General features: G+C 41.4%; 1 protein-coding gene across 1 annotated transcript; it reads left to right on the top strand.

Annotated features, from left to right (window-relative positions):
- The first annotated feature begins 14,204 nt into the window (after window positions 1-14,204).
- On the top strand, window positions 14,205-17,296 carry LOC127695839 (PRAME family member 8-like). Its single transcript, XM_052197985.1, has 3 exons — window positions 14,205-14,491; window positions 14,990-15,571; window positions 16,729-17,296. Exons 1-3 carry the CDS (start codon window positions 14,205-14,207, stop codon window positions 17,294-17,296), a joined length of 1,437 nt encoding a protein of 478 aa, XP_052053945.1.
- Window positions 17,297-18,344: the final 1,048 nt, after the last annotated feature.

Here is an 18,344-nt window from a genome sequence, read left to right as displayed (position 1 = left end):
GTACTAGCAGCCAAATCTCAAATTCCTGCCAAATTCCTACAAGGAGACCCAAAAGCTCTGCCCAAAGGTGTGTGTCATGTCTTCTTAAGATAGTATTTTATAGTTTTGTACATGTGTTTTCTTTTTTCTTTTATTGGGTTTTATAGAGTTTTTCTGCATAGGTCTGGCTGTCCTGGAACTTAATCTGCAAAGAAGGCTGCACTTGATCTCAGAGATCTGCCTGCCTCTTCATCCCAAGTGCAGTGATTAAAGGCAGGAGCCACCACTGCCCAGTTCATGTAATTTCAAGAACAGATTATGGCTCCTAGGAGACTTTCCCTCTGAACTATGCTGGTCACAAATTAAGAAGACATAACAAGGTGACTTGGCTCACATAGTAATCCTTCCATTAGGAAGGCCAAGGCAGGAGAATCCCTGTGAGTTGAAATTCTAAATTATCCCAAGCAGTAGAACAATGATGTTGTCCCAGAATGCAATTCAAAGCCAGAATATCAGGAGCAAGAAAAGAGAATGAAAAAAATGAAGGGATGTATGAAGTAATGAATAAATAACCAAAAAGTACACAATAAACTTCAGGCTGAAATTTTCAACAGAGAGGAGACAGAATCTGAAAAGACTATTCCCATTGGATAGACATAGCTTCCAGTTGAGGAAAAATGCCATCACCCACCTCAAAAAATTTTTAACAGAGCATTGATCCTGTCTAACAGAAAATAGGAAAAATGGAGCAGAGACTGAAGGGCCATCCAGGGACAAGGATTTGGAGATTCATCCTATTAGCAGACATCAAACTATTACACTATTGCTGATGGAAAGTTGTGCTTACATACAAGAGCCTGGTATGCCTGTCCTCTGAGAGACTCTGCTAGCCCCTGCCTAACAAAATTACAGGCACTCACAGGCAACCATTGGCCTTAGCCCAAGGACCCCAATCTCCTGCAATAAATAAATTTGTGAGTATAACTATCTCTGGTATCAAATTGTAGTACATAGCCATAGTATAATAAAAACTGCATGATATTGGCAGGAAAAAAAGATAGATTGATCAATGGAATGCAACTGAAGACCCAGAAATAAACCCACACAACTATCAAGCATGGACATTAGATTTTTAACAGAGAAGGCAAAAGATATATAGTAAAAAAAGAAATCTTCATTAACAAATGGTGTCTGTCTACCAGCATATCTGCATGGAGAAGAAAGCAAACTGCTCTATATTTATCATCCTCCAACATTCTCAAGCCCAACTGATCAAAGACCTCAACATGAAAATGTACACATAATATATAATAAAAATGAAAATGGGTGTATTAGTCAGGGTTCTCTAGAGTTACAGAACTTGTGGGTAGTCTCAATATAGTAAGGGAATTGTTGTTAACTTACAGTCTGTAGGCCAACTCTCCAACAGTAGTCAGTAGCAGATATGAATGGAAGTCTAAGGATGTAGCAGCAGCTCAGTCCCACATGGCACAGACCAAAGGATCTCTCTTCTTCCAAGGTCTTATGTAGGTTTCCAGCAGAAGGTATGGTCCAGATTAAAGGTGTGTATCACCACCGCTGGATCTGGGACTTGCTTTGTCACAGATGACCTTGAACTCAGAGATCTCCTTGCTCTAATTTCCTGATATTCATAGCCACTATGGCTCAAGATTTCCATGCCAAGATCGAGGGTAGAATCTTGTATTACCCATCCTCAAGATCAGGATCACAGGTTAATCTTCCAATTCTTTCCAGGCATAGTCACGGTTTTTGTTTTTTCTTTGTTGTTGTTGTTTTTATTTTTCAGGATGGGGTTTCCTTGTGTAGCCCTGGCTGTCCTGGAATTCGCTGTGTAGACCAGGTGGCCTTTCTTTTTCCTGAGACAGGGTATCTCTGTATGGTACTGGCTGACCTGGAACTCACTCTATAGACCAGGCTGGCTTAGAACTCCGAAATCTGCCTTCCTCTGCCTCCCAAGTGCTGGGATTACAGGTGTGCACCTCCATGCCCAGCTGAATAGACTGGCTTTGAACTCAGAAATCGGCCTGCCTCTGCCTCCCAAGTGCTAGGATTAAAGGCATGCACCACACCACTGTTCTGCTCAAAGTCAAGTTGAAAACAAGGATTATCACTATGGTGGTGGTTTAGCTTTGAACTCATTGGCACTGGAGATAACTTACTCAACACAAACCCATATCTCAGGCAATAAGATCACCAATTAATAATGCCACATGATGAAACTGAAAACCTTCTATAGGACAAAGGATTGTAACAGCAGGCCAAAATGGCACCCTAAAGACTGAAAGAAAGTCCTCACCAACCCTACATCTGACAGAGGGATGATAGCCACACACTATAAATACAACAAAATATTAGATATCCACAAACCAAATACCCCAAATTAAAAATGGGGTTCTGAATTACACAGAATATTTCAACAGAGAATTCTCTACACGCTGAGAAGCAGCTATATAAATGTTCAATATTGCAATCATCAGACAAATGCAAATCACAATGACTCTGAGATTCCATCACACTTACATCAGAATGGTTAAGATTACAACCTCAAGTGGCAGGTCATGATGGGGAGCTTATGGAAGAAAGGGAACACTTCTTCATTGCTGGTGAGAGGACAAACTTGGACAATCACTAGTAAAATCAGTATTGTAGTTTCTCTGAAATTTGAGAATCATTTTACCTTCTAGACCAAGTTTTACCACTCCTAGACATATACCCAAAGAGGACCCACAATATCACAAATGCACTTTCTTAACTATGTTCATAACAGCTGACTGAAGACACCAGGCCTTCTACAAGACAGAGGGCTGATGTACCTCTGACCTCAGAGAGCCTGAAGCATTGTGCAGGGGCCATGCATGAGGTTTTACTACCTGACATGACAGTAATGAGAGAAGAAGTAGACCTAAGTTCCCATTCCTAAACGAAAAGCTATCTCCAGTCCATAAAGACTTGCAAATGACATGGTACTCCTGTCAAACTGAGTTTCCTGTGTCTTTGAATGTGTTCTGTGTCTCTTTGGGTTTTGTTGTTGATTGTAGTTGTTGATTTTATTTAGTTTTTGGTGGAGGGAGGTTGGCTCTCTTTTTTTTTTCTGTTGGTTTATTTGTTTTGTACTGTTCCAACTTGTGTGTTTCTCTTTTCTTTTGATTTTTTTTTCATTTTTTGTTTATTTGTTTATTCTTTGTTTTCCAAGACAGGGTCTCTGTGTAACTCAGGCTGTCCTGTAACTCACTTGGTAGACCAGGCTCAAGGTCTTCCTGCCTCTTCTTCCCCAAAACTGGGATTATTCTTGTCTACTACCACACCTGGCTCTGTCTCAGCATACTTTAATACACTGTTTCTTTTCATAGGAGAGACAGAGAGGGTTCAGATGGAGATAGAAGAGAAAGTATGGATGATCTCAGAGGAGTTGGAGGAGGAGAAGCCATAATAATAACACATTGCATGAAAAAATATTTTCAGTAAAGGAGAAGCAAAGAAAGGGACTGGAGAAATGATGGAGCAGTTAAGAACACTGACTGCTCTCACAGACAACTCAGGTTCATGTCCCAACATTCATGTCGCAGACTTTGTGTGCTGTATCTCCAGGGTTCTTAACTGCTGTGGGACCATCTGTTCTGCCTGTACTAGGGAAACCTGAAGAAAGGTCAGGATGGCACATTGTCTACAGAAGATAAGAGCTAGACAGGCTGAAAGCTCACACTACACCGGGAGGCAGAGACAGTGTCTTCTTTAGTTTACCTGTATCTCGGGTTATAGATGGAAACTATTTAATCTAGGCAGCCATAAAGAATAGTGCTGGGGTTCAAAACAGGAAAGGATCTCAATATCCAGACTTGATAAGTGAGATAGTACAATTGTAAAAGCTCTGAAGTTGGGAGTTGTAGCAACCTAGAGCAACAATTAGGAAGCCACAGGGAGAAGGCCAGTGGCTCCTTAAGGTGAACCCCAGTCTTTTTTTAGATAAAGATTTATTTATTTATGTAAGTGCACAGTATCTGTCTTCAGACACACCAAAAGAGGGCATCCTATCTCATGACAGATGTTTGTGTTCCACCATATGTTTGCTGGGATCTGAACTCAGGACCTCTGGAAGGGCACTCAGTGCTCTTAATCATTGAGCCAACTCTCCAGTCCAAGCCCCAGTCTTAAGAACAGGTTAGCCAGGTAGTGGTGGTGCACATGTTTAATCCCAGCACTTGGGAGGCAGAGGCAGGTGGATTTCTGAGTTCAAGGCCAGTCTGGTCTACAAAGTGAGTCCAGGATAGGCAGGGCTACACAGAGAAACCCTGTCTCGAACCCCCATCCCACCAAAAAAAAAAAAAAAAAAAAAAAAAAAAAAAAAAAAAAAAAAAAAAAAAGAAAAGAAAAAAAAAAAAAGAAAAGAACAGGTTGTTCCAAAGCTTGTAGCTTGAAGGCTTTCATAAAAGATCTGTTTTCTGTACCATAATGGGGATCTATTGTGATTGATGCTGTCTTCCTGGAAGAAGTGATACTGAAGTGATCCCTGAGGTTACTAACTGGGCTCATTTGGCAGAGAGTTTAGATTTGAGAAGGTTGAGGACCTACCCTGGATGTGGCCAGTGTCCTTGAAAGCCCAATTTCTGAAGAAAATAAAATGGAAAAGCCAAGATCAGCAGTTCCTTTGGATTCCCAGTCTTCAGTCTTTTCCCTCTGTCTTGTGCAACTGCCAAGCAAGGAAGAAAATGGCTGCTTCTGGCTTTGGGCTGTAAGGAGGTGTTCCTTCCCAGTTCCTACTGTGGAGGTTTAGGGATAAAATAGAAAGGAATTTTGTGGATTAGGCAGATGTGAAGGGTTAAATACTTGAGCACAACTGTAAAGCAACTGCATAGGTGGCAGAGAGCAGCAAGCTACCAGAATAAAAGGTCTGGGCCCCAGACGATACGGGGGCTGGAAATTTTATGGCCAAACAGAGAACCTGGGTTTAGCAAAAGGATTTCAGCTTTAGCCAAGTCCAGAGGAAACACTCAACCAAAGACAAATGACAAAAACAAGTAGACAAACAAGGAAAAAACAAACAACAAAACCTGCCAGGCACTCCATCCTCCTACTGTGAAGAGCATGGAACAGAAGATCAAAGTCACAGGACAGGGCTCCTAGCACCTTGTTGAAACTATTCCTCTCCAAATCACACAATCTACTTGCTCCACACTTTGCATAGAATTCCACAAGGACATCCTGGACAAGTTCTTCAGAGATACACAAGTCAATCACAGAAAAGCTCTAGAAAAAATTTGTAGGAATATAACAGGATCGGGGATCTATCCCCTTCCATTGATCTAAAAGCCTGAACATGAAGAAAGTCATTTTCCCACCACTGGGTATTTAGCCAAAACCTCAACATCCTCTGAGGCTTGACATTTTTCTTGTTTTTTTGAGACAGGGTTTCTCTGTATAACCTTGCCTGTCCTGGAACTCACTCTGTAGACCAGGCTGGCTTCAAATTTAGAAATCTGCCTGCTTCTGCCTCCCAAGTGCTGGGATTAAAGGCGTTCACCACCACTACCTGGCTTATAAATCACTTATATTTACACAAGTTTTTGTTCTGCTCTATAGATCTCACAGATTTATAGAGCAAATTAGCCACCACACAAATCACAAGCTTTTGTGCCACTGGCAAAGTACTCGCTGTCTCAGATCATATAGAAAAGTTCTGAAGCTCAGATAGGGCTCAAACCTAGAAGAATCACCATGGCAACACAAGCCACTAGGTTCCACAGAAAGAAATCATCTCAGCCTGGTTGGAAGGTTTCCACACTTACCTCTGCACAAGCTTTCTCACACAGAAAGCTCAAACAATTCAGCTCTCAGACAGGGAAAAAGCAGGGGGTTTAACAGTGTTACAAACTTTAAAACATATATGCCAAGACAAGTCTTGCTGGCTTTAAGACTCTCCACATCAGTAGTTCTGTGTGTCATGGGAAACTTTCCCACCAACCCCCCCCAAAAAACGTGAATGTCTATCAGGGAGAGTCTTTATAATAAGCAGCAAGCAGGGAATATGTGTGCAAGCATCTAATTGGAAAGTTTCTGTTGCCTCTAACATAAATGCCTGGTGCTGGGAATCATATCATAAACTTAACTTCTGCTCCTCCTTTCATTGTTGGTTGTTAGGGAAGGGGTGGGTTTGTAACCTGGGGGTACAGGTTTGTTGGGTGTGTAATCTAGAAACTCTGCTCTTGTCTAGCCTAGAGACTGGAGCTAGGCTCAGGATTTGTTAGGGGTAAACTTGGAAACTGTTGCTAGATACCAGCCTGTTAGTCTGAGTTCAAACCTAAGTTAGGTTTTTCTAAACCTGAGTCTATAAGCTTTCACATCTCAGTAGGAACCCATTTTCATCATCCTGCTTAGTGGGAATTCAATATTGATCCACAACACAAGGGTTTTTTTGTTTGTTTTTGTTTTGGTTTGGTTTTGGTTTGGTTTCGGTTTTGGATTTTTGAGACAGGGTTTCTCTGTGTAGCCCTGACTGTCCTGGAACTCACTCTGTAGACTAGGCTGGCCTCAAACTAAGAAATCCACCTGCCTCTGCCTCCCAAGTACTGGGATTAAAGGCGTGCACCACCACCACCTGGCTACACAAGGTTTTTTGTTTAGTTTATTAATGGTTTGATTATTTGTTTTATTTTTTTCTTGGTTGATTGTTTTTTTCTTTTTATTGCCTTTTTATTGATTATTCTATTTATTTACATTTCAAATAAATAGACATTTCCCACCCTTCCTCCACTTAGCCTCCAAGAGGGTGCTACCCCACACACTTACCCACTGTACTGGCTGGTTTTGTGTGTCAACTTAACACAGGCTGGAGTTATCACAGGGAAAGGAGCTTCAGTTGGGCAAGTGCCTCCATGAGATCCAGCTGTGGGGCATTTTCTCAACTAGTGATCAAGTTGGGAGGGCCCCTTGCGAATGGTACCACCTTTGGGCTGGTGTTCTTGGGTTCTATAAGAGAGCAGGCTGAGCAAGCCAGGGGAAGCAAGCCAGTAAGGAACATCCCTCCATGGCTTCTGCATTAGCTCCTGCTTCCAACCCTGCTTGAGTTCCAGTCCTGACTTCCTTTGTGATGAACAGCAATGCAGAACTGTGAGCTGAATAATCCCTTTCCTCCCCAACTTGCTTCTTGGTCATGATGTTTGTGCAGGAATAGAAACCCTGACTAAGATACCCACTCTTCCCTCACCCCTCTAGCATCCATCTTTGCTGGGGCAACAAGCCTCTACAGGAAAAAGCACTGCCCCTCTCATTGATTCCAGATGAGGCAATCCTCTGCTCTGTAGGTATCAGTATCGATGAACCCACCCATGTACACTTCTTATGGTAGTTTCTTCCCTTGGAGCCATGAGGGGTCCAGTTAGTTGACATTGTTGTTCTTCCTGTGTGGTTGCAATCCCCTTCAGCTCCTTCATTTCTTCCCTATCCTGTCCATTGGGAACCCTGGGTCCAATGGTTTTCTGTGAGTATCTGTTGTTGTCTTAGACAGGTGCTAGCAGAGCCTCTCAGAGGACAGCCATACCAGGCTCCTATATGTAAGCACATCTTGTCATCAGCAACAGTGTCAAGTCTGACATTTACTGTTTGGGATGAATCCCCAAATCCCTGTCTCTGGATAGCCTTTCCTTCAGTCCATATTTTTTGTCCTTGCTTTTCTGTTAGAAAGGAACAATTCTTTGTTAAAAATTTTGAGATGGGTGAGATGCATGTTTCCTTAACTGGAAGCCATGCCTATCTACTGGAGGGTGGTCTCTTCAGGTTCTGTCTCACCTCTGTTGCATGTTTTTACTTGAATTTTGTTTGCTATCTTGGTTATTTATTCATTCATTCACACATTCATTCATCCTCTCATTCTCTTTTATGCTCCTGACATTCTGGGTTTGGATTGCATTCTGAAACAACACTGTTGTTCTATAGATAGGGATAATTTAGAATTTCAACTCACAGGGAGCCTCCTGTCTTAGCCATCCAGCTGGATGTATTACTATGTGAGCCAAATCACCTGGTTCTGTATTCTTCATTTGTGACCACGATAGTTTAGAGGGAAATTCACCCCGGGGGGCCATAATCTGTTCTTGAAAATACATGCACAAAACCATAAAATACCATGGAAAGAGGACATGACAAACACCTTTATGCAGAGACTTTGGGGCCTTGTTGTAGGAATTTGGCAGGAATGTGACATTGGGCTAAGACAGCGAAGTAGGCCCAGATAAGAATATTTATTTTGGGCTAATACAAAGGTCAAGGCAAACCCAACAGAGGAATGTGTGGTATTCATTTTTTCCTTGATCATGTTGATAAGCCCCTAGAAACACTGATCAGGGAACTTTTTATTTATTTGCTTGTTATTTTTTATTGGATATTTTATTTATTTACATTTCAAATGTTCTCCCCCTTCCCAGTTTTCTTGAGTTCAAGGCCAGCCTGGTCTACAGAGTAGGCTCCAGGATAGCCAGGGCTATACAGAGAAACCCTGTCTTGAAAAGACCAAATCCAAAAATCAAAAAAGAAAAAAAAAAGAGAAAGAAAAAAAGTATCACAGGGATACTCTTGCATTGGACTTCCTGATGTAAGGATTAGTATGTGAGTCAAGTCAACTTGTGTCTTTTTTTTTCTTTGTTTTTTTTTGTTTGTTTGTTTGTTTGTTTTTCTTTGCTCATTTGTTTGTTTAGAGAAGGGTTTCTCTGTGTGTCCCTGGCTGTCCTGGAACTCACTCTGTAGACCAGGCTGGCCTCAAACTCAGAAATCTGCCTGCTTCTGCTTCCCAAGAGCTGGGATTACAGGAATGAGGCACCACTGCCCGGCTTTTGCTGTGTCTTTTTAGTGACCAACATAGTTCAGAGGGAAAGGCACCTGATGGCCATAATCTGTTCTTGAAAATACATGCACAGGGCAGGGGTGGCTAATGCCTTTAATCCCTGCACTTGGAGGAAGAGGCAGGCAGATCTCTGAGATTGAGGGCATCTTGGTTTTGAGATTAAGGGAGAGTGAGGCCTATGCAGAGAAATCCTATTTTGAAAAAAAAAACCCCACATGTATTATAAAATATGATTCTAAGAATACATGACAAACACATTTGTGCAGAGCTTTTGGGGCCTCCTTGTAGGAATTTGGCAGGAATTTGACTTTGGGCTACTAGGCTCTGATAAGAATATTTACTTTTGGCCTAATACAAGGCTCAAAACAAACTCAGCATAGGAATGTATGGCATTCCTTTTATCATCTTCATCTTGATAAGCCCCAGGAAGAATGTCGGTGAACTTTATTTATTTGTTTATTTTGGTCAATAAAATTTTTATTGGATATTTTATAAACTTACATTTCAAATGTTCTCCCCTTTCCAAGTTTGCACTCCAGAAACCTCCTGCCCCATCCCCTCTCCCCCTGGTTTCATGAAGGTGCTTCCTGACCCACTGACTCCTGACTTCCACCCTGGTATTCCCTTACACTGCAGTATGAAGCCATCACAAGACCACAGCCCCTCCTACTGATGCCCAACAAAGCCATCCTCTGCTACATGCAGCTGGAGCTATTGTTCACACCATGTGTACTCTTCAGTTGGTTTAGTCCCTGGGAGGTCTGGTGGTTCTGGTTGTTTGATGTTGTCTTTGTTCCTATGATGGGGTTGCACATCCTGCCAGCTCCTTTAGTCCTTACTTTAACTCCTCAGAAGGCTGAGGCAAGAGCATCCTTTTTGGCAGGGGTTTTTGTGGCTGTAGCACAGACAGGAATGTCTTTGCTTGGTTGGCATTCATATTTTAGGTTATAAATCACTGCATGGTCTAGACAACTCTGTCTTCCCAGAACATGTGAGTCTGAGTAGAGTCTCAGGAATCCAATGGAATCTTTTGTTTTAATAGAAAGTATGGGTCAAGCCTGTGCTGTACTAAATTAAAATGTTCTTAAGAGAATTTAAAAAGTGTGTTAGGGAGGGGCATGCCATCCATGATTCTAAGAAAGAAAGTGGAAGGTTTCAGAAAGAAAGGATCACTGGTGTTGGAGAGATGCTCACTGCTTACTAGACATACACAGAAGATGTAGGATTAGGAGAAAAGCCTGATATTTGCAGAATACCTAGATTCAATGCCCAGGAGATGTGGTGGTGGCTTGAAACTACCTGTATCTTGAGTTTCTGGGCTCCTCTGCCTTTTACCAGTCTTAATAAGCACAATGCTCAAAAAGAGAGACAGAGATGGAGAGAGATGCAGAGAGAGACAGGGAGAGAGAGACAGGGACAGAGAGACAGGGACAGACAGAGCCTGTGAAACATTCAGACCTGAAGGGTAATCTCCACCAAATCTTCCCCTCAAGCCTCATGGAATCCTGTAGAAGAGAACAAAGAAATAGGTTTAGAGCCAGAAGGGATAGTGGACACCAAGGAAGCCAGGTCTTCTTAAATACTGGAGAACGAACACACATATGAACTCAGAAACTGAGGTAGCATCCTCAGGGCCTGTGTGAGTCTACACCTCATGGGCCTCAGTGTTGAAAAAAGTAGACACAAACTCCCTTTCCACACCCAGAAAATAATGATAAGAATTTGCAAATGGAAAATGTAGTTCTCTCACATGGAGTCTCCCTGAGGGTACAAATCTCACTCATGAGCAGGAGTAACAACCAAGAGTGCATGCCAACACAAAGTGAAACCAGAGGCCTCTTTGGAGGGCCTATAATATCCCATACTGTTTTGTCAGGCCTCTTGTCTTTGGCTTTTTGATTTTGCTTTTTAATTTAATTCACTTTTTGTTTTTACTTATTCATCTTACCACCTACTCACGGCTCTCTTCAAGGTCACACCCTGGCATATTACTTCCTTCATACCTCCTGAGTTGGTCAAGGTTCTCTGGGCATTTGCACACCCTGGTATTTTCAAGACTAGGCATATCCTCTCCCACTGAGTCCAGACAAAGCAGCCCAGCTAGAAGAACATATTGTACATATAGGCAACAGCTTTTGGATTAGCCTCCACTCAGGTTGTTAGGGGGCCCACTTGAAGTTCAAGCTGAACATGTCAACATCTGTGTGGGGAGGCCTATGTCCAGCACAGATATTTTCTTTGGTTAGTGATTCAGTCTCTGAGATTGCCTAGGGTCCAGGTTAATCAACTCTGTTGGACTTCTTATGGAGTCCTTATCTCCTTTGTGCCCTTTGCTCAAATATTATGGTGACCAGATTTTTCTTTTATTGGATTCTTGTGTGTGTGGGAACATGTCCTACATCTTCTTGTACTGCTCGTTGGTTATTTTCCCACTGTTTATTTTCTCATGTTCCAATATGTAATGTTACCTAGATCTCTTATTCCATCTAGGTCTTCATATTTTATCGGGGTCCAAAGAATGTGTTTTTGATCTAGATAACACTAGAACCTGAACTGGGTTTTCTCCTTACATCCGTGGGTCCCATTGCTCAGTTGAATCTTGATAGAAAGTGTCATTGACCACGAACCATCTCAGCATACTAAGCTCCGTTAATGTTTTTACTTAGAAAATATTTATTTACATTTTGTTTTTAGATATTTTCAAGACAACATTTAGGTTCTAACACATCTGTCTGTCCCAGAACTCATTCTGTAGGACAGAGTAGCTCAAACTCACAGATACACTTACCTCTGCCTCCATGATGCTGGGATTAAAGGCCTGTAGTAACACCTCTCCCAGTTAAACTAGATTTGGGTTTGGTTTGGTTTGTTTGGTTTGGTTTTTGAGACAGGGTTTCTCTATTTTAGAGCCCTACCTGCACACTTGATTCTGTAGATCAGGTAGGTTCCTAAGACTCCACTTCCCTCTGCCTCCAGGGAACTGGGATCAAAGTCACTTGCCACCTGACCCAGCTCTGCTTTAATGCTAAAAGAGATCCTTCCTCCATAGGCTTCTCTAGTTAATAATTAGATATGTAGATGAGGCTAGCCTTGACCCCAATGTACCTGGCCTATCCTCGCCTTCAGAATGCAGGGATTAAAAGAGTTTGCCACAGTTCTGCTTACAGAGTTATTTCTCATAAAGACTTGTTCTCTGTGGTTTGTTTTCCCTGCACATATGAATGTATACCATATGCTTAACTGGTGACAAGGTCAGAAGAAGGCTTCACATCCCAGGAACTAGATTCACAGATCATTTCAAGCCACCACGTAGGAGCTGGGAATAGAAGGTTTAACAGGTGCTCATTATTGAGGAGCAAACTTCTCAGCACAGGCCCCACTTCTAATTTCCCCTTGGGCAAGCATGTGGGCCTGAACCTACCCGACAAACTGTTTTCTGTCAGCCAAAGGCAGCATCGACCTCAGATGTTCCCTGTTTTGTTTTTCTTTCAGTCTATTTAGAAATGGACTCATGTAATGTTCAGGTTGTCCTATTTACAGTATGGCTGAGGATGGCTTTGAATTGATCCTCCTTCCAACTCTTGAATTGTGAGGTTGCATGGATGGCCATCATGTCTGCTGCATGCAGTGCTGGGGAGAGGATGCCTGTATGCTGGGTAGCTCTCTGCAAGCTGAGTACTTACCCAGCACCCTGGTACAGTATTAATGAAATCAAACCCCTGCCTCCACCTTTTGAATAGTTGCTACTGCAGTTTATTTTCCTAGGATCACGCAGGTTCATGTAGAGACTTTTAGACTCCAGGATAATACAGGAAATTTTACTTTCTGTCTCTTTAGAAAAACACATTGAAGACCTTGTGTTTCATTCCAAATGAAGTTTTAGCTTCACCTCATATACATTTCTTTTATAGCTTGTATAGTTCATTAATGTGCTTGATATATATATATATATATATATATATATATATATATATATATATATATATATATATATATATATATATATGAGAGAGAGAGAGAGAGAGAGAGAGAGAGAGAGAGAGAGAGAGAGAGAGAGAGAGAGAGAGAAGGATTCTCTAAGTCTTTGGGTATGTGATTCTGGATAAGCTGGAAATCAGATTATTCTAACTAACATGTTCCTTCATATTTCCCTTCACTGAAATGATGGTCTTTTTTTGTGAGACCCTGGATAACACTGTCAACCTGTAGAGCAATCATCTTTGATCATCTTTAATTCCCAATAGCTGGAATGACACTTGTGAGTTACTCAAATATCTTACCTTAGGTTTTGCTTTGTATGTTTATCACATAGCTGGATTTTGTCCATATATCCTGCTTTTGGGACCCAGGAATTCCTTAAGGTTAAAAGAACCTTATAAGAACCACACTTTTCATCTTCCTTAGTGGAAACTCAATATTGATCTGCAAAAAAAGGTTTTTGTTTTTATTGTTTGTTTGCTTGTTTGTTTTATTTTTATGTTTGATGGTCAGTTTTCTTTTTTACTTTTTATTAATAAATTTATCTTCAATTTTTTTTACAGTCCAATCATTATCCCTCTCCTGTTATGTCCTCTAACTGTTCCTCATCCCATTCCTCATCCCTTTTTTTTCCTTTTTAATTGATCACTTACTTATTCATGGTTCAAATGTGTCTCCCTTCCTTGTATCACCTCTACAAGGCTCCCTCCCACGTTCCCTCCTCTTTACCTTCAAGAAGGTACTCTGCTACCCACTGAGCAACTCCTGCCTCAGCCCTCTAGCATGCCCCCTTCACTAGGTCAACAAGCCTCCAAAGGATAAAGGGCCTCCTCTAACTGTGAAGCCATATAAGGCAATCTATGCTACATATGCATTAGGAGCCCTGGACCCACTGATGGATACACCTTGGTTGTTGACTTAGTCCCTGGGAAATCTGAGGGGTCCATCTTCTGTACTGGGTCATGGGAGTGAGTCCCCCACATTTACCTTTCTTTCTTTCTTTCTTTCTTTCTTTCTTTCTTTCTTTCTTTCTTTCTTTCTTTCTTTCTTTCTTTCTTTCTTTCTTTCCTTCTTTCCTTCTTTCTTTTCTTTCTTTCTTACTTTTCTTTCTTTCTTTCATTTAGAAAGGTTAACACATAAAGTTATTTTGACTCAAAAATTATGTGTACATTGAGTAATAGGGAGGCTTCCATGATGCCAGTGTGGGAGACTGTCTTTATACCACCAGTTTAGGATGAAGAGGCAAACTGAACTCTCTAGCACTGTCAGTACTAACTCAGAAGCTTAATGCCTTAGTGGCTGATGTGATAGTGAGCAAGTTTTATAAGCTTTCTCTTGAAAATATAATCTTTTCCAACTGCTTCCCCAGGAGCCTTTCAGAAGACCTGAGAGGATGAGTGTTCAGACACCACCCAAACTCCAGAAGCTGGCAATTCAGACTCTGATGAGAAATGAGGCTGAGGTCATCTCCTCTCTGGAGGAGCTACCTCCTCTACTCTTCCAAATACTGTTCAAGGAGGCCTTCATTGTCAGACAAACCAATCTCATAAAGGCAATGGTGGCAACCTGGCCTGAAACCTATCTCCCTGTGGGGTCATTAATGAAGAGGCCTGACATGGAAATCTTACAAGCTGTGCAAGATGGAGTAGACATGAGATTGAATAGAGAGTTTTACACCAGGTAAGAAATATCAAAAGTACTATATAATAAGGGCGCATGAGGAATACAGAAACGATGTTGCCAGGGAGATTGTTTTTGTCATTTGTGGATCAGATGCTTCTGATTGCATCATCATGCACAGGCACAAGGTTTTTGAAAGGTACTGTCTACTTGTACTGAAGACACTTGGATATGAATTAGATGAATATAACCTAGAGTAGTTGTAGCCTTATACTATAGTGAGCCCATCCCTGGTCTTCCCACAACCAGTAAAAATGTGCATAAGAAATAACATTTACCTTAGTGAAAGAAAAGGTAAAAAAAAAAAAAAAGTGTACATAAGCCTGGGAAAGCTTCTTAGCATGCCAGAGTCTACCTTGGATATCAGGTACTTAAAAAAACCTATAAGTTACCAGGTACTTAAAAAACCTATAACTTACCAGGGAGGAGTGCTGAGTTTAGATCTATGTAGTAAAAGATGATTCAGGGTCTGCTGACATTTCAATCTTTCACCTGCAGGAGGGGAAAACTACAGGTTCTTGATATGAGAAATGTGCACCATGCCTATTGGAATGTAGGGAATGACAATGACTATTCAGCACGGACCTCGGACAAAGAGCAAGCAGAGAAGTTCCTTCCCAGATATGCATTGAGGCAGCATCTGAAAGTCATATTTCCCCTGTCTCTCGCTTCCCGCCAGAGTGAATCAAATGCATTTTTCTTGAATTGGGCCCAGCAGAGAAAGAGGCTCCTATATTTCTGCTGTATAAAGATGAAGATTTGGCCTATAGCATTCCAGGATATCAGAGATATCTTGAAAATTTTTCATCTAGAGTACATCAGAGAATTAGAACTGAATATCGACTGGACTCTGTTAGAGCTAAAATATTTTGCTCCCTACTTCGGGAAGATGAAAAATCTTCGCAAATTCATGCTGTCACCCATTCACAAGGAAACCTACCCTATTACCAATGTAACAAGAGTCACAGATGTCCAGTGTCTCGACAAGTTTATCTCTCAGTTTTCCAAATTCAACTGTCTCCAGCATATCTGCTTGAAACGTGTCCATATTATCAAAGACAAGATGAATCAGGTCCTAGGGTAAGCAATAATGGAGAGCTAGCTCAGCTACCAAAGCAAATCTGTTTCTCTTATCTTAAGAATTAGTGGTGCATGATGCCAGCCAGTCACTAGCAACAAACATTTACAGACTCATAAGAATATGGATGTTATGTCTTCTTTTGTTATATATATTGTTATATATATACATATATATGTATATATATGTGTGTATATATATGTGTATATATATATACATATACATACATATATATATATACATATATATGTATATATATGTGTGTATATATATGTGTATATATATATATATATGTATATATATATATGTATATATATATTGAGAGAGGGTTTCTCTGTGTAGCCCTGACTGTCCTGGAACTCACATTGTAGACCAGGCTGGCCTCTGAACTCAGAAATCTGCCTGCCCTTCCCTCCCAAGTGCAGGGATTAAAGGCGTACGCCACCACTGCCCAGCAGATGTTATGTCTTGTTTCCATGCATACTTAGCCATACAAGGGAAATTTTGTAAGTTAAACCTGTGTCTCATTTGAATACTCCTGCAGTATAGATGTGATTTGGGGTAAAGAGTAGGTCAGATCTCCTAAGGATGTTGTAATTCTTCCTCGAATCACCTCCCCAGCCCCCAGTCAAAGGGAAGGGAACAGAAAGGGGAGTATGTAGTGGGTACTCATTCATTAGCACAGTGTGAACGTGAGCTATATGCTCAGATCTGTGAGAACAGTCTATTATCTTCCCCTAGTTCCCATGGGCGATATGTTTTCAGCCCAAGTATCACAGAGTGCATAAGACAATTCTACAGCTTACGTTTCCATCTGTAAATGAGGGCAAACATGACTGCAGAGGTAAAGATAGAATGCAGATTCAGTGAGCCCATAGCAAATATTGAGATCCTGTCAGGACTTCCTTGTGATGGAAGTTCTTCTGTGTGCTTTTTAGGCTTAGGGGTTGAAACAGTTTTCAGCTTGAGGGTGAGGCCAGAGGATGAACTGTGGAGTTGTCATGACTGAGAAGTTTCCAACAGTAAGCATCATAGATGATGAACTTGATAATTTAGTCAAACTGACCATAGGGCACATGGTTCCTTATATTACTCTGTGCATACCAGCCAACCCTATACAACACCATTTGCCAGAACTAACCCCATGGTCTCTCCCTAGGTGCCTGAGGACACCCTTGGAGACCCTCTCCATCATTCACTGCCAAATTTCACAGGCATTCGTGGATTCCTTTTCCTGCAGTCGGAGCCTCTTTCAGTTAAAACATCTGGAAATAAAAGGAGTGACCTTAGATGCTTTCGATCTTACACATTTGAGAGGTCTCCTAGAAAAAGTGGTAGACAGTCTTGGGACTCTGGATCTGTCACAGTGTCATATGAAGGACTCCCATGTCAATGTCCTCCTACCTGCCCTCACACAGTGCTCTCAGCTCACCGATGTCAACTTCTGCTACAATGACTTCTCCATGCCCACCCTGAAGGACCTTTTGGAGCACACAGTCAACTGGAGAAAGATAAATGTGGAAGAATACCCTGCCCCTCTGGAGTGCTATGATGAGCTGAATCATGCCTCCAGAGAAAGATTTGCCCAACTTTGTGAGGAGCTCATGGATACACTCAGGCAAGTAAGGCAGCCCAAGAACATCTCCTTTGCTACTGTAGCAAATACCTGTCCTAAATGTCGTGGCAAGTATGTCTATGGCCATGGGGCCAAACTTTGTTCTTGTTGACAGTAAACATGGATACAGGCCTTCCAGATGTGAATAAGTGACAGACTTGGGACACATCTCTCTCACCTGGGGTGCTCAGACTATGACTTCACACATTGCTCGTGGTTGAAAATAAAGAGATGTAAAGTGCCTGGGACTCTGGAGGCTGAGCTTGGTATGGGTAACAGTCAGATGGTCTGTGGGAACACCGGCCTTGTGGAGTCATCCTACCAGGTAAAGGGTCAGGAAGGTTCAGTGGGTGCAGGAATGGAAAGACACTCATATTTCATGAGTGAAGCAAAGTTCCAGGTGAAATTGGCATGTATAAAATGAAAGTTTTCATGACATATCTTTCCCTTGTCCTTTGCTTGGGCTACATGTACAAACACTCTTCCCAAGCAGTTACATGCACAAAACAAAAGTAAACAGGCATTATAGTCTGGCTGTGAAGTCTTGATCCTTTTGTCATGCTTTAATGAGATTACTACCAGGAACCTCTATATGCAGACTTTATGTCACATGTCTACAGAGCCTTATTCCTGTGGAGTCCCAAACTCTGTGAAGTATCCATACTGTACATAAAGGTGTACAGTAATATGCGGATCCCTTTGCTATATTGTAAGTATTTTGTAAGTATTTACAAGAGAATGGAATTTTAATTTTTCAGTTGTTAAATAAAAACAAAGCTCAAAAATCTTTCTTACCCTTGTCATTATACCCCCTTTCAGTATAGTTAACTCTCAATAAAACAATTTATTGTTACTCAATATTGAACACTTAGACCACGAGTGTTCTCTTTGTTAAAATATCAATTGTTGTCTGAATTGAATAATGTATCTAAATTTAAGGACTCTACAACAAATGCCCTCTGGAGAGAAATCAAAGTGGACACATTTGATGCCAGGCATGTCACAATTCACAATCTTGGGAGTGTGGGTAAAGTTATTTGCCATAACTTGGACATGGGGACATCTAGCCTGACCTAAGGTACAGAGGAAGGCTGCTTCCTTCTGCCATCCCCCACAACCTAGCTTCCTCCTATCTGCGTGTTTGTTCTCTGGCCTTGTTC

The sequence above is a fragment of the Apodemus sylvaticus genome, chromosome 11 (assembly GCF_947179515.1).
Source record: "Apodemus sylvaticus chromosome 11, mApoSyl1.1, whole genome shotgun sequence".
Lineage (NCBI taxonomy): Eukaryota > Metazoa > Chordata > Mammalia > Rodentia > Muridae > Apodemus > Apodemus sylvaticus.
The sequence above is the reverse complement of the archived record's forward strand: the minus strand, read 5'-3'. Positions and strand labels throughout refer to the sequence as shown.

What these genes read in the sequence shown, in the direction of transcription:
- LOC127695839 (XM_052197985.1), top strand. Translation starts at nt 14,205, where the DNA reads ATGAGTGTTCAGACACCACCCAAACTCCAGAAGCTGGCAATTCAGACT. An exon ending in AATAGAGAGTTTTACACCAG is followed by an intron (nt 14,492 to 14,989) that starts GTAAGAAATATC and finishes TTTCACCTGCAG; the next exon opens with GAGGGGAAAACTACAGGTTC. An exon ending in AAGATGAATCAGGTCCTAGG is followed by an intron (nt 15,572 to 16,728) that starts GTAAGCAATAAT and finishes GTCTCTCCCTAG; the next exon opens with GTGCCTGAGGACACCCTTGG.